We start from the raw sequence: 17,711 nt of genomic DNA on the forward strand, positions 1-17,711 counted from the left end.
GCTATTATCCAAGCAATTCTGTGTTCAGTGCAGATACATGTGGTAAAGTGATAATTAAAGAGACAAATAGAGCGCATTGTGAGGCCTTTATAAGCAGAACATTTTGTTCAATCTATAATCTACATACATATATATACATATATATGTATAACACAACAGGATATACTTTATAAATATCATTTAACTTTGTAATAATCTCTTCGCTAATAGATTGCAACATTTATTGACATTACATTAACGATTATTACTACTATTATTCATCGACAGGCGCAAGCTTCTCATCGAAAGCGCTTCTTTACCACAATCGCGAAAGGATTGTGGTTCGATATTGCAATAAATCTTACGATACATACGTACATATTATTACAGTATTATAACTGCATCTGTATTACATTCAATAGTCAATTTTGTCAAAGAAAGTGCTGAATATTATTATATATTGAAACTATTATATATACTTATCAATTACATTGAATGTATAATAGCATCTGAACTGACAATTGGATAACTCGAAAATTTGAGTATTAAATAAAATTATTAATGTAAAGAATATTACAAATAAATAAGTTAACAAAGGAAGTATAAGTATTAAATGCGTACACATATAGAGATTTTATTTTACATTCAGTACCATTAATTAGATTCAAGAAATAATAATATCAGATAAATAATCTTATTATCATACTGATACTAGAGTTGAAGAGAATAAAGCGAATGTAACATTTAAATTTGAGATATTTTTCTATTATAAGAAAATTATGATTTTTCTAAACGTACAGCAAAGGTATATTAACAAAGACGATCTACATTATTAGATCTCAATTCTTAGATGTCATTATGTTTCAACGAGCGGAAGTTAACACAAAATACTAATAATAATGAAAAATGTACAGGAATATCACGATCCTTCTCTACGATACACATATATCTTCACAAATGTCTTTCCTTATTATCGGTAAAGAGTGATATAATGCATATGAATACATTTCTAAAGCTTTGCTAAAGGCTCGATTGCCTAATACCATCTTGGTGTGATCTACATCAGTATTGCCAACGTGTCTCATACGATCTCTGGTGACTATGTATTCGCGCAGGCACTTGATTCTAGATAACTTATCTGATCGATCAAGATTCTTCGTGCTTGACGAATGCACGAATACTTTTATATATTACTCAACTGTGACAACTATATTATAGAAATACTTGCATACGCTCGATGTTTTCGGAATGAGTTTTGCTCTCTCCCTTAAAGAATTGACTCTCTGTTCGTTATTTAGTTACATTGCGTCCTAATTTCGTATTTAAGAGATCATTGATGACTTCATAGCTGGCTATTACTGATGGAGTCGAAATTAATGGCAGATTAGGAATGTGTGGTCATATCTTCTTTTAGAAACTTGATAATTTAGACGTGCAGTTTACTCAAATCATTCAAGAATGACTTTGGTGTAATTATATGGGATGAGCCTGCAACAAAAAATGTAAATAATTCTTAATTGCTAAATATTTGTTAATTTCTAATTGATATAAATTGCATATCCAAATATTCCTTACCGATTATAACTTCCCAATTTTTCAATGCATTTGTGACTTCATACGCACATCGTATTTCAGAGAAACATACTCCACCAACTATGAAAACGATTAAACGGGGAACATTTTTGATGGTCTGCTGACCTTTGTCTTTGTGCCAGTGTCCATATCGCGCGCTACATAAATTTATATTAATGTTTGAGGAGCAAAATAATAATTTTAATAAATAAAAAAAATAGTATTATAATATACCTAGTTGGTGCATGATATCCTGAACTAGCTGCACGTCCGGCAAGAAACGGAAAATGTTTAGAATCAAGTTTATCCTCGATGGAATCTTCCATGACATCCTTAATGATTGGAGTCCAACGACTCATTTGGTATGTTTGTTCCGTGATTCTTTCTTTACGTGGTACCGTGTATAACTTTTTACGATTACTCTGTAAATATAAAATAATAGTAAAAAGTTTAAAGGATTACTAAAAATTTGTTAACATATGAAACTTAATTTATAAATTCTTTAGCTTACATCTACAACAACATTGATGCCGAGATTTGCTATATTCACGATAGTCTGTTTATCATCAACGGATACTTGGGCATGATGAACCAAACGATTAAGATTCTCATCGGTGATGCCATTTTTACTAATGACATATAAAGCTATGATGCGCAACTTGTCCAAATGATTCACAGTCTGATCAAGTAAAATTGGTGTGATATTTCGCATATGATCTTTAATGCGTTCACCTTCTGCATCGGTACCCATGGCTAAGTCCTAGATTGAACGATATGTAATTAAAAGATTATCATTTATTTAATGAATTATGGAGTAACGATTACATACTTGTTCGACTTTACAAAGCTTATCAACGTTTCCTTGATAACGCTTCATGCAGTCTTCGGCCAATTGCAAATGCGTGGCGTATTTGCTTAATTCCTTTTGATATTGCGGCATCTTTTTGATCATCTGCGATAGGTCACGCATACTCTGCTTATCACCCTGCGGCATTCTTTTTGATTCTGTAAACTTTTTCAAATTTTTAGTCACGTTCCTGAAAAACAAGTTTTATTATTACAATCCTCTTTTAGAGTTATTAATCTTTCTAAAAATTTGGACTTATATTTTTATACGTACTGAGACACTACAGCGATATGTTGGTGCCTGAGTTCCACCCACAAGTCGTCATTTTCATCCAACAATACTTCTTTCTCCTGACCTGCTGTTGCCTCAAACCTATTTCGCATTATATATATGGTTTTAAAGGAGTGTCACGCTTTAAATTGATTACAAAAATTGAGATTTTACTTGCCTGTAAACGTCATTGTCAATATCCAACAAATCATATGCCATGGCTTGCAATGTAAGCTCATGTAATAGTGGTGAAACGCAATCAAATCCTCTATCTAGGATCAATAGTTGAGAACGTGCTTTTTCAGGCCCTTCTCCCATTGTCGGTTCATCAGCTTTGTATGCGTCTAGCTTTTGCTGCACCAATTGAGCGAGTTCAACATTGCGATCGAAATCACTGCAACACATATTTATTTAATATTATTAAAGAGTCTATTTATATAAATTATTTGATATAAAGTCTCTATTTTCAAATCGTATTAGAAGATTGGAATCACCTGCGATATCTGACCGATGGATATTCCCCAAGAGTGGCGCAGAGTGTTGCGATTTGTTCGGCGATACGCTCCATATTAGCCGGTCTTAGATTGAAGAAAGAGGGATTGTAAAAGCAAGCAAACGTTTCGCGAGAGTCCAATGAAAAGACCTAAATTAAGGCAGATTCAGTTTTGCAATATTCTCTCGTCAATACAATGCGAATCTAATTACACAAAGTTTTATATTTAAAAACAAAATAAATAAGCAAGCCTTTTTAAAAGCAATTAAAAACTTCTGAAAGTAACAAGACTGAATTATAGGAACAATTCGATTAGTAATCACATTACAAGCATGTACGCATAACATATCAAAACTTTCGAGTCGAAAGAAGAAACGATGAGAAGCTCTTTCTTCGACAGGAAGTCTATCGCCTAGCCTTTTGCAATCAAAAGGTAAATCTCGACGATCCGGAAAAGCAGAGAAATCTATAAGCTTGTGAATGAAGCTCTTGAAGATTGTGAAGGCAAGTTTTCGCGTTCTAGTGCTACAACTATAGCGTCTACTAATTTCGTCTGCTTAATCGTCACCTGCGATTCGTACGGCAGGAATGCGATGTTGATCTCTTTGAGGGTTTTGACCTTTTTAGCGGCGAGAGACTTGCAGATTTCATTGAACAGCTCCTCCGGGCATACTGGCATCAAGTGCAAGCATGAATGCATTCTGATTATTAGTATGTGCTTGTTCGTGAATTACATATGAAAGGCTGGACTGGACAGGTCGGATAAGGATATTGTATTCATATCATTCCGATTGATATCCGAGAAATTCGCGTGAATAAATTTACGTGATTAGACACCGAAAAGTGAACATAGATCGTCGCGTTAATGTGATAAATAATTGTATTGTTATATGTTTGTGTGTATATGGATGTGTGTGTATATGCCCATCACCACGAAGGACAAAACGCTCAAACATTTTCCTTGTCAGTTTTCATTGCTTTACCTGTTCTTCGTATGGTATGAAAGCGATGTTGATCTCTTTTAGTGTCTTTATGTGCTTAGCTACCAGCGAATGACACAATTCTTTGAACAACTCGTCAGGGCATGCTGTAAAGAAATATACTGAGTATGTCGAATCACCCCACGGAAAATTGACAAATCGAACCGTTTAATCTTGTATAATTATATTCTTCACGAAACAGTCAATTTTTATTAATTTGTTCAACGAGTGTATCAATAAACCCATATCGTTACGTTGAATTTAAATGATCGGTTATATTAGCCTGGAGATTTTCTGTGGGAATCCGTAAGATATATTTTATTCGATGAATTTCAAATAATAAGTTTTGTAAAAAGTTTAGGCGGATGCTTAATTATAGTCATATTTAAAATTCAATATTTAATATAATTTAGCAAATTAATATCTTACGTAAAAAAATATTATGTTTGAATGAATATTAATCAAAAAATAAAATTCTAGACTCGATTACTAAGATAAACCGTACACTGCAAATTCCAAAATTAAGACAAATACAAACGTACAAATAAAAATATAAAATTCGCCAAGAAAGCATTGTTTCTAAATAAACATATCTATATTTTTTTCGCAAGTTATTTTTGCATTTCCTATTTCGAGAAATATTTTCCGAAATCGCGCAAAGTTTACTGAAGAAGAAACATTGGAACGTTCGGATTCGTCATTGGAGGAGAAGGAATATTCATTAGAATGAGGAATACAACTGCGACCCGATACCTTCCGTAAAGTATACGTGGGCGACCTTGTAGGTGGTTCTTGTCGGATTACTAAAGTCGTCGATCAATTTCTGCACTGATGAATTACAGGGTGTGATGAGGTAAATGGCCTCCATCGTTGGCAGAGGTTCGCGTTTCTTATTGATATCCTCTACCAGAGTGATACCCTGAGCGCTGATATCGTGCATCTTGCAGCACGCGGACACCATCCTCATGGCAAGCTGATCCACCACCAAGATCCGCCATTCTACCCCACCTGTTGTCTTCTTCTTCTGCTTGATCACCTCATTCATAATCTCTGCAATTTGAGAGAATTTTAATTAGATATTCAATCAGAATGACAAACCCTCTTCGAGAATAGTAAGCTGACAGTTCAATATATTCATAATCGAAGATAAGATAATATCTCAAATAAGAAAATTGATATTTTTAGAACATTTTAATTAATAAATTTAAATCTTATATCTCTAACAAAATGCGGACAATATAACGTAATATTTGTAATATTTATATCATATTATGAGAGAAAAGAGATCAATACCAAAGTAATTACTCGAATATTGCGTGTTTCTATGTCAGAACTTAATCAATATATATTATATTTAAAAGAAAAATCGTGGAGAAATATTGCAATTCTTTCTATTGACTTACTAATTGTTAGATAAATTTTTGTTCAAGTAATCATAGAGATTAAATATTTAAAAAATGAAAAATAAATTTGCAATGTCTTTTTTTCAATATTATACCTTATTTGCAAAATCGAGAATAGAAAGAAATAGTGAATTCGCTTTGTCAATCAAGCAAGATCAAGGAAAATTAATGTCAACGCTGATGAGGGAACGTAATTAGTTTCGCATGAGTTATTGACAGTGCAATCATTAACAATTAACGATGTTGACACGCAGATTGAGTCGCTAAGAAATCTTTTGACGCTCTATATGTACATATATTGATCGTCCCTACAGAAAGGTGACGTCACTGCGTTCAGGCGTGTATCAAGGAAGCTGCAGACCCCTTTTTCCAATATCCCTTTCGATGTATTTATAGACGTGCAAGATGCAAAAAAATCTTTTTTAATTCGTTATAAAAAAACAAAAAGAATTTTAGAGCGATTAATAAAGTAAGAAAAGGAAAGAGACTTATTATTCTCTCAAGTTATTTAACTTAGGAAACTGATAACAAGTTTGTACGAAAATCAAATGATAGTTAATTAGTTATCGAAATAATCGATGACTATTGAATAGATATCGTTGGATAAATAATTATATATATATATATATCGTTTTACGTAAGATTGAAAATTTTTACGTTATGGAAATGATAATTATACGTATATGTATGCATACATAAATATGTTGTAAATGTATGAAAATGCAACATAATGAATTTTTTGCAAACAAGATGCATATCTAGTTCTATTAACACATTTTTGACAAAATATTTTTAAGTATATTGATATCGTATATTGAATTACTTTGAAAGAGCAACAGTTATTTGCGCGAGAAAAGTGCGCCTGAACGCGCAGCTTATTGTTCGATACGTCATATTGTGTTGACAAAAAATTACTGTCTTTTTTTTCTATATTTCTCGCGATATCGACGAGCTTGAGATTTAAGGGCTTATCAGAGATAACTGCTATATGTGAAAATATCATGTTTCCCACGTCGCAGTGACCTTTTACTTTTCGTTATAACATTATCGTGATATTTGTCGATCACCGTCACATTGTCAGAATCTAAAATTGGAAATTATACCGGGAATTAAAAGAACAGGTGTCGTAAAAAAGAAAAAGTGATTTTCTGTGTTTACGCTTGATACGCGATCGATGGAAAATGCATCTTCTCGTATTCGTGACATCGAAAATCGCAATCGGTTTCGCGAATCCCGACCTCCTGAATTTTCGTGGAACGCGATGAAAGATTGAACGTATGTACGTGTTTCTCGAGCGAGTGTTTGACGTTTCGCTGTCCTCGATGAAATCATCATGGGGAAGGGGGGCGGGAACGGAGCGCGTACGACTATTCAAGATGGATTTCGTTGACGTGACGGCGATCGACAGATCGCGAAATCGGTGCGATCGCGGGGCCACGCGAGCCGTTCGACGATGTCGCACGATGACATTTACGAGTAGACCCTAATGTCACACGAAATTAATCTTTTTTTCACGCTACTCACTTTGACCGACTTGTGCCTTGAGCGCCATGTTGCCAGGACTGACTGCCGGTCCGCTAACCAGATGGCGCTCTCGTCGCCGAATTGCACGTATGTGCGACAAGTTGGCCGAGTGCCACTTTCGATCGGCACCTGCGCAATGTGACGGCGGCGTCCTTTTGCTTCGTATATTATTTCAGTGGTATGTTCTAATTAAATAATTAATTTTAGCCCGTCTTAGAGCCATATATACGTTTTAGACTGATATATGAATTACATTTCTAAAATTATGTAAAATCCTGTGTGTTAAAAAGATCGTAGACTCTTATATATTGACTCATCTTGGCAAAAAAGTTCATCTCTAAATAAAAAAGTAAATAAATCAAGCACTAAAGTAATGAAGAGATTATACGAAAATGTTTCAATCATTAAGAGCACTAGCTAGAAACGAGTAGGTAAAAGATTTAAAATTGAATTACTATTTGCAATAGTCTTTTTTCATATCATGGCGGGCCGATCATCCGCTCCGAATCTAAATAATGTCGTTCTATTTTTCAAGCTATTTATTCTGACGAATGTAGCTGAATATTCAATGATATTTATCTAAACATCTCGTTGTTTCATAGTGTGCTTTATAAATGTGTTCAATAGTTTTTGGTTCCTTAATTTTTACGAAATTGTGTGTAGGATCAAGATTAAGGTACCTTCCACTTGGCGTTAAAAAGATTTCAAATCGTTCAATTAATTAATCACAACAAAAAATTTCTGGAAGGAAAGGTCTTTTTTATTTTGATTAATCAAATGTTTCGAAGCATTTGTAATAACAAGTGGAATGCAATTTCTGTGATAGACGCTCCTCTCTAATGATAAATTTATCAGTGCATGCGCGCAATAATTGGTCAATTTAAAATTGCACATTTTTACCGCTAAAAATTTATAATTTCGGAATGTTTAGACATGAAGCATACATTTAGAATCATATAAACGCAATTGGAGTTCTTTCAAATCTTTCAAAATCTTTACTTTCCACAATCATTCTAATATAAAAATATTTCGATATATATATATATATATATATATATATATATATATATATATATATATTGCTTCTCATTAATCGATAACATTATGAACATGTATTTATTTCATTAACTATTAGTTTCGAGTCTTACATCCGTATAAAATAGTAACGGATTTAGTATCGAGATGGCGAGACATACGTCGCGTATAAATAAATCATTCATAATAACTCTCGTTCATTATACTTCTCGGCCCTTGTCTAAACAATAATAAAACACATTTGCGAACAGAGTTATATATTTTCAAAATTACCGTGAGAGTATTGCACTCTTATAGAGAATCTATAGATATCGGTATAAAAGTGCGGGTCATATTCGAGCGATTACGCGTAACGAGACGGGACGAGTGAGAGCGGGTCGGCCACCTGACAACGAGAGCGAAAGGAGCGAGCGAGAGCGGCAGGCGCGGGTGGGAGGAAGAGCGAGAGAGATGGAAGCCTCTCTCGCGGCAAAGCCGGCTGCGTCGGTCGCTCGCGCCTCAGTTGAGATTTGTTCGCCGTCGCGTGCGCCTCGCGTGTCTGCGCGCGCGTTCAGTGAGCGTTATCCCCTTCGTGTGTTGTCTGCCGGACCATCCGCGTGTTTCTCCCCCTGTCATTTCTCTCACGTGAGACTCTGTCCGATTTCGGCGCGAGTTGTGTGTCGTCGTTCGTGCTTCCGCGTGTTGTAGTTTCGTGTCGCGGACGCGTGAAACGAGAGGGGGGGGGAGAAAGAGACAACGTGTGTGTGTTATCCCGCGTCGCGTCTTCCGCACGCGCGGAAGAATGTGTGTCGCGACTTCTTAGTGATAACCGGCGGACGAAAAAGAGGAGATTTGTTGTGTAATCAGTGCAACCTGCTGACGAGAAACCGTCATCGCGACCTGGATTTCGCGCGATCCGAAGATGAAGTTGGAGTATCCCTGCCGCGTCGAGGGCTGGCTCAACGTTTGCGGTGAGTACACGCGATGTTTATATGTCACATATGAATGCCAGAGAACAATTTATCGCAGCGGCAGAATTGAATTTTGTTTAGCGGTCGCCGGTTAAAGGCTGCTAGTGGTTTGAGTTTCTGAATATTGATAACTGCCTTATTCTCTTTTGCCGCTCTAGTAGATTTATTTTTCAATTAATATAATCTGAATGAAAAAATACGAATTCTATTAATAATAATTTTTTTACATGTGTATTGACATTTTCGAATATATATATATATATATATATATATATATATATATATATATATATATATATATATATCGTATATCAATTTATGTTAGATTATACATATATCAATTTAATTAATAATATGCAGATTTTGAATTTCACGCTATTCTCCGCAGAAGTAATTAAATTTAAATAAAAAATGTGGAATTTCAAAGAGACTAACGCGATGAATTACTTATCCACGTAAAAATTCAATTCATTTTTGTATTGTTTGCATTTAATCAGATACAAGTGTGTGCAGTGTAACGAGAATGTTATTCCACTGATTTTGATTCCACGGACTGTACACATTTTGTACAATGGTAAATGTTAATTTACTGTAGAAGAAAACGAAAGATTATTAAAAGTCCATTATGTAATTTGATAAGGCTCTTTCAGAAAATGGAGAAAAAAAATTAATAATATAAAATATATATTAGTTCAATTATGTGTTTATTAATGGAAATATTATATGTGCATTGTGAGAAACGTAGATAAATATACATATATATAATGTAGATATAAATCATATATATATATATATATATATATATATATATATATATATAATATATATGTATGTATGTATGTATGTATGTATGTATATATTCGAAATGTTTATGAAAAGGTTAAATGAATGAAAACTTGATCTTTTTTTCTCTCTTTTTTTCTTACATTTTTTGTCTTTTTAATTATCAATATTAATAAGACATTAAAAAGACTAATTTTATTTATTTTATTTATACTTTTGCTTGTGGGTTTCAATATTTTTATAAAATTGGTAAGAGAGATAATTAATAAAAATTGAGAATTGTGTGTATGTGTGCATGTGTATGTGTGATTGTGTGTGTGTATGAATATTAAATATATTAATATTTAACTCTATATATATATATATATATATATATATATATATATATACACACACATTTTATATGTAATATGGTATAATTAAATTTATATATATATATATATATATATATATATATATATATATATGATATATATAATATTTAAAAATTTTGTATGTTTTATATATGTACAATAATTCTAAAGCAAGTATATATATTTAAAAATATGATTACATAATGTCTTTTAGGGGTGAATATTTTTTTCCTTTTATTCACATCTCTTACTTTAGTTTACAAACAGAAAACTGCGAAAAACGTTAATTTTGAGGACTTTTAATAAATAAAATGCATTAAAAAATTTATATCGAAGATAATATGACGCTTTATCGGTTTTGTTTCTGTTTTCTTTTCTCGTTTTATTTTTTATTTTGATAAATCTGATCGCTAATTCTTCCAAGTATTATTACGAATAATTTAAAAAAAAGTTGAATGTAGCTTTTCTCTCTCTTTCTCCCTCTCTCTCTGTCATGACGCTGACTCATAAACGGATTACATAATCCGACAACAAAAGATAATAAACAGTATTAATGATTGGACAACGTGATAATTTTTTGCAGGCATATCGTAAATATGTTCCTCATGAGATTCGATACATATATTTCTCCTTTTTTCGCGTATTTTTTTTTTCAGTTTTTTGTCGAGATTGTCGTGTCGACATGTATCAGGCTATTGCGAAGGAAAAAGAAAAATAAGAGGGTGAGATTTCTTTCCGCGGCGACACTCATGTGGGTTCCGTAGGATTTCTTACATCGTCGGGGTTTAACGACCTCGCGCTTTTTTCCGTCGCCCTCACGTCAAAGGGAAAGTTCGATTTTTACGAATGGTCCAACATGGCACCCGTCGATTCTTTACCTGACCGCAGAAAAATCCTCGATTCAGTTGCCTATGTCGTCTCCGTCTTTTTGTTATCGACGACAAACGGATGGCCGGTGTTCGCAAAACCCGACGATATTTTTGTAGGTTTGACCTCTAAAGCTCGTAGCTTAGAAGGCGCGACGCAATTTTGTTACTAGAAAATACTGACAATGAGATAAAAAAAATATAATAAGACACGTTACATTTCGCGGCAATATAAAATGAATTAAAATTACTTTAAAAAGTCCGAAAATTAAAATTTAGAATTTTATTTACTTCTTTTTTTTATTTTATCTTCCTATCCTTTGATTTATATATCATATACGTAATTGCATAATTTGAATTAATTGATGCCTTTTTGTGACACATGCTATAAATTCTTAGTAATATAATTGCAATTGTTTATTTACAAATGTTAACTGGATATGTATAGGTTCTACTATTAATAATATGGATTTTTTTGTACTGTAATTTTTTTGTATTTTTTCTGTAATGCGCTCTCTCATACTTTCGGGCGATCATTCACAATTATCTGGATCATATAGTACGGTGGTCGTGAAGAGTATTTTAATTTCCCGACTGTTCTTTGTCTCCGCGCATCGTGCGTATCATCAAAGTATCGGCAATCTCTCGCATCGATCGTTATATCTTTTTTTCACTCTCGAAGCGTTGCACACGCGCATTTGCATCGAAATGAAAACATTCCCATTTGCTCACCATCTCCATTGCATAGACCTTTTGTCTTCGCTTCTGCCACCGAATGGACATTCCCTGTTTCATGAATTTGTACACATCCGCCATTCACAGTCTCTACTCACGTATCCTTGTCTTCTCGGAGATAGATCCGCTTTCCCTGTTTTATCATTTCTATTCTCGTCAATTTTCAAGATGAGTGGAAAATTTTTTCAGCTATTATCTATAATTTATATGTGCATTCCAATTCAACAATTTATTTGTAAATTTTTTTTATTATTAGAGTTTTAATTAGATGCTAGTAGATTTATTATAAAAAATTGCTTTTGTGTCAGTTGTGTGTATTGATACGAAAAATTATATACGCGATTATAAAATGACATAAATAAATTATATGATCCCAAAAGAGCATAGAATTATTAATATGTTTATAAGTCAATAAAAATATATCTTTCCAATCAAATCAAATTGGTAAGATTAATTTTTTTAAATTGTTTAAGAAAAATATCTGAAGGTGTAGCTACGCGCGCGCGATTTATTCTTCTATTTATTCCTCTATTCTATATAGGTTAGTTTGAACGATCGATTTTACTTCAGTTATATTTCATGTCTCGTGTTTACGTACCCTTCCAGAAATAATAAAGAGAGCGTTTCCACGGCACGTGACGATAGGCAACGTGTTACGTAAGGTACAGGTTACTGTCCGCGCAGACAGGTAACCTGCTACTCTCGCGTGTGACCTGCATAAATCATGCACAATCGTAGGGGAGAAGGCTGTCGTAAGCTGTTTTATTCGACTTTAAAAATGAACGCGTGACGCTTCCGTAATGCGTTTTGAAGATCTTTGCGCTAAATATTTTATGAAAATATTTATTTTTATTTTTGTTCAAGGTAGTTATTTTTTAAGAGTTTTAATCATCGATATAATGAGAATATACTAACCTACTTTTTTCAATATGTTCAAAAAATCTGAAGATCATATTTGTATGTGTGTGTATGGATGTGTGAAGCAGAAACTTGGCTAAAATACATTTACTGAGGGAGACAACATCAATAAAAAACGGAATAAATTTGACTCTTTTAAAGAAATTGCTGGTTTGTTAAAGTATATTCGTGTTTGAAACCTTTTTTGGTAATACGAAAGGCTGTTCTCTTCTTTTGATTTATATAAACATTCTTAGTCATTCGAATTACGAGAATTAAAGTCTGCTGTGTCAGTTGTTATGTGTTTAAATAAAAAAAGTGATTGTATGCAGCAAATGTCAGAGTGCAATTCTTATTTGGTAAACAAACTTGAAAAGAGAGAATTTCTTGAATGTGCAGATATGTTACACACACATTTACATTGCAATCATTGCAAAATTTTAATACGTTTAATTACAATTAATTAATAATTAATTTTTATAAAACAATTGATTTAAAAACAATTAATATTTTAAAACATACATTTTACATTTTTATTAAAAAGAATTAACAATTGACAATTATCACGCACGTGTGTTTATCTCTTGTTATAGAGAAAAGCGAAAAATTTTTTAATCATACTGTTGACTGATTTATTTTACGCAAAGTAGCATAATTTATTATCATGTAAATAAAACTGTACTAAAATAATTATAACAAATGTTGAAGATATCATTTTCGTGTTATCGTATTTTCTATATCAAAATGGTATTAATTTAAAGATATATTTGGTTATATGTCACAATTTTTTATCTCCGAGTGACATAGAGGGCAATAATTGTAGTAATAAAATGTATAGGATATACGAGACGCCCTATATTTTCAGACGCTATGTTTTACTCCGCGTTTAGATATGTATCGGCATTTGTGCATTTCTCCCGGCGGAAATAATTGAGATTTATCGTACAACGATTCAACAATGATTCTCGGCGGCTCTCTTGTTTGACCGAAGTTCATACGTATCGCATGCATATACGAGTCCGTGCTGTGCGATCAGGTTTATCGGCGATATTGCCATTACTACTACTTCATTGTGTAATTGCACTAGTGTTCCCAGTAATCGATATCGCAGCGCGCACCCAGCCCTAAGCGCTCTCGTAAAGCTTGAACTCGAGTTCACGGCGTTCCGACTGCTAAGATACGTGAGTTTTCCCTTCTCTGTGCTTCTTCTTTCTCATTTTTATCTGTTTTTAATCGACGATTTTATATCGGACACATTTGTCTCGAGAATACAGTGAGTCTAGTTTCGTCGATAAGTATCTTTAAAATATCGTTTTATCATATATGTATGAATAGATATATTTTTACTCTGATCAAAAGAATATTTTCCTGAAGTTTTAAACAAAGGAATTATATATTTATATATCTTATATTCGCGATGTAGTGTGCAGAGTAGTTCCAACTTTTTTATCGAACAACATGAAAGGAATATTTAACGAATATAAACGAAATATAATTATTATCACGGAGTATAATAACGCTTTTATCTTTTAATCTTTATTATAATAATAATAGTATATAATAATTTAATATATATATATATATATATATATATATATATATATATACATGTAATAAATAATTTTAATATATAATATTTACTTATATTAGAAGATTGATATATTTTTGAATTAATTCTATCAAAAAATTAAGAAAATAACATTGATTAGGTGCACAATAATGGACTGTTAAAATACGGTAGGGAATATTGCAAGACACTGGTTTCGTTAAGTCATACTATCAAGACCTATAATATGATATACTGGCGGTATATATGTGTAATTTAATTATGTGCAATCAAGAGAGAGAGAGAGAGCGATATAGGTCATTTAATTATTTGATAATGAAAAATTGTTATGTGACTTAATATCAAGATGCACACGCGTGAAGTATTTCGTAATAATATTTATGACGGTAATTAATTCGGTGTTGCGAGCATGTTCATTTCTTGCACAACTAGCAGTTTACGATATCCGTGACATACGATAAAATTTTATATTATATTGTATATTATATGTTTTATGATATAAGTATATTATATTACGTGACGGCGTCTAACAAAAATCGGTATTCAATAATGAGATGACCATAAACGGCAGCACTGCAGATTTGCAAAGATCGATCGATAGAAACTACTTTCTCATTCCATTAAACTAGTTTTATGTCCAGTTTAATTAACTCAGAGTGCCAGCGATTGGATTAAATTATACTGATATATGAAGACTTTATAAGCTATGATGAATATGTTCAAGTTGACACAGTTATATCGGGGCAATCGATTCGCTATTACGTGTTTGGTTTCTGTAAAACTTTGATTTACGGTGAGAGAACGTACAAATGTTCTCGTTTGTAACCCGATCAGTTATTAATAACCAAGTATTGCAAAATCAGTTATTAGCAAAGTATTGCAAAATCAATTTGTGACAACATTTTTAATAAAAAATGATTAATCATACTTTATAAAATCTGATCGATCAACTGTCACTAACAGCAAAACTTTCCAAGTAAAACCGAAGATTTATCGTTGAAATTTACTTCACTCGATAACTTTGTTGAATAAATTTTACAATTAAAAATTGATAATTAATTTTTTAAATGGCTTATATAAAGTATGTATTATATAATACATAATTATTTGTATGTTTTTATTCTGATTTATTTATATTTAATTATGATTTTATCTTGCACAACGTTTTTAAGAATATTTTTATAATTTTCGAAATATAAGTCATTAGAAAAAAATCATGAAAAAAATCTGGTAGATTATTAAATCACACATCGCGCCTTGTCTCGCATTCTCTCACGCCAGAACAGTACACAAATAATAAATATTGACGTAGGTTTGCTGGCGCCAGGTCTTCAAACTCTCTTTAGCCTCCCTTTTGCAACAGATGATTGATGCGGAAATTGGCACGTCGTCTTCTTAGGTGGCCATCCTATACGTGCAATTTTCGCAGAAAATCTGCAAAGCCGACAAAGCTCTTCAATTTTATTCCGTGACGTTCCATAATATTGTACCCACGATCATTCTATTATATCACAATCATCCTTAAATAAAATGGAACGGTATCGAAGTGGAAAATTTTGCAATAATTATTTAAAAAATTAAAGAAGGAAGTATGTTTTTTCTTTTTATATTTATTGATTTTAAAAAAGCCAAATTTTTTTTTAAATATTGTGGCTTGATACAATATATTTATATTATATTTATATATAATACTTTTAAAATAAATAACAATACTAACATAAATAAATAATAACTCAAACATTTTTATAATAAATATGTATAATATTTATATTATGTAAATATTATAAGTAATATTATGAGGTTATCATTGTTGAAATTATGCATTTTGATATTTCAAAGCGATATACCTTTCAGCATTATTTTTAATAACGAAACTTTGTAAATGCAGGACTGTTGGGTATCACATGGGTCTCATATTTGCAGAGCTTCTCCATACTCTCTGTTGGGAAACTTGGAGATCGAATAGCAAATACGAGATATCGAGCTCTCCCTTCGGTTTCGCCGCATAGGAGCAAACATGAGACTTAATATCGAATTGTTAGCCCGTAATGAGAGACGCGACCTTCTCAGGCAAGTGCCTAAATGCATTGAAGCATAAATCGGAGCTCGTTCATCTATCTGAATTGACTCGTCATTTGCAATGCACTTCAGTTGATCGATAGTAAATATTTTGCGACTCAACTGGCAACGTCTTTGTATCCAAAACTAAAGACTATTTCTGTTTGAGGAAGCGATTCGAGAAAATTATAACAGAGTTGCATCGATAAAATATTTACATTATTTTTTTTATTGCATTTTAATTGCACATACTTTAATACTATATGACAACGAGATTTTATTGGCATTTAAAAGATTGATTATAGAACTTTTATTTTATGAATAATTTTCATTTTGATTTACAAAATATTCAAAATTAAATATGCACAATTTATTACTATAAACAAATAATTTAATGTATTCGAAATATATTCTTCAAGTCTAATGTTTTCAAACTAAATATTATTATGCAAACAGCACGTGCTAAGAGGTTTTGCGCAAAAATTTCGATAATATCGCAAGAATTAGCTTTTCTCACAAAGAGTCGCTTCAAGGTCGTTTAATTATTCGTCTTGTAGATTTTGTAGATGAAGGAAGGAAAGGGGAAGGAGGAATACAATCGAGCTAACATTAAGGTACTAGCGATAATGATGAGTATGCAAAAACGATGAACATGGATTTACGATTATTGCCAAAGTATGTTCCTCTTTAATTTATGATTTTTCAATGGCCAAGGTGTGCGAGCAGCGTGTGCGTCTTTAATATATTATTTATTACAATCGAATTACTATATGTGTGCGTTAAACGTCGCGTGATAAAGTACGATTGCGTAAAACACGCCGTATTAATGCAAATGATGACGCGCGGATATTCATAAGAAAGTAAGTTTATAATCGCGATGCGCGCATGATGTGTCGCGATGACGCATTTTTATTTTTCGACCGAAGTTATAAATACTGGTTTTGTTTAATGACAGAGTTCCGGATTATCGCATCGACTACGCTTGACTTGTGCAGAGTCGGAAACAGAGCGCGATTAAAATAACAATGCGCCAGATTGTATTCCGGTATTCGCGAGCGCACGCACGCGCGTGGGCCTTGAAGGAGAAGGCGAGAATAAACTTGGAGAAATCCAAGAGTTTCCGTTTATTCAGACTAGGGAAGAGGCTTGGTCTTCTTGACGAAGAATACATAAAGTCCTCGAGAAGTTTCGGACTATTGACTTTACCTCGTAAATTTTCAACGACCGCGGGGTACAGAGTTACTTATAGCCGTATGTTCAAAATAAAATAATCTATTTATTTTGCATCGATTATCTATTTGTTATACAATGTTTCAAAAATCTTGCGTTTAGAATTCATATTAAATTAAGTATAATAAATTGTATTCTGATACATATCAGCGAAATAAAAGCTCGGGAA

General features: G+C 32.6%; 2 protein-coding genes across 4 annotated transcripts in view; one reads left to right on the plus strand and one right to left on the minus strand.

The window, feature by feature from the left end:
* Positions 1-67: 67 nt before the first annotated feature.
* On the minus strand, positions 68-7,176 carry Rop (Syntaxin-binding protein Rop). 2 transcript variants are annotated; one of them, XM_072889181.1, is made up of 11 exons: positions 7,069-7,176; positions 4,895-5,191; positions 3,730-3,833; positions 3,163-3,311; positions 2,847-3,062; positions 2,672-2,770; positions 2,381-2,588; positions 2,063-2,311; positions 1,786-1,973; positions 1,555-1,709; positions 68-1,467 (listed from the first exon to the last, which is right to left on the minus strand). In XM_072889181.1, exons 1-11 carry the CDS (start codon positions 7,094-7,096, stop codon positions 1,406-1,408), a joined length of 1,755 nt encoding a protein of 584 aa, XP_072745282.1. In that variant the 5' UTR covers positions 7,097-7,176; the 3' UTR covers positions 68-1,405. The 2 variants fall into 2 exon arrangements, with proteins under 2 accessions (XP_072745282.1, XP_072745280.1); XM_072889179.1 differs by lacking the exon at positions 3,730-3,833 and adding an exon at positions 4,145-4,248.
* Positions 7,177-8,605: 1,429 nt separating this feature from the next.
* The window catches only part of Raskol (Ras GTPase-activating protein raskol), a 294,929-nt gene continuing 285,823 nt past the window's right edge, over positions 8,606-17,711 (plus strand). For both annotated transcript variants that reach the window (XM_072887913.1, XM_072887916.1), the window contains exon 1: positions 8,606-9,053. In XM_072887913.1, the coding sequence (XP_072744014.1) occupies positions 9,005-9,053 (49 nt within the window). In that variant the 5' untranslated portion in view covers positions 8,606-9,004. The remainder of the gene's footprint in view (positions 9,054-17,711) is intronic.

The sequence above is a fragment of the Anoplolepis gracilipes genome, chromosome 3 (genome assembly GCF_047496725.1).
Source record: "Anoplolepis gracilipes chromosome 3, ASM4749672v1, whole genome shotgun sequence".
Taxonomy (NCBI): Eukaryota; Metazoa; Arthropoda; class Insecta; order Hymenoptera; family Formicidae; genus Anoplolepis; species Anoplolepis gracilipes.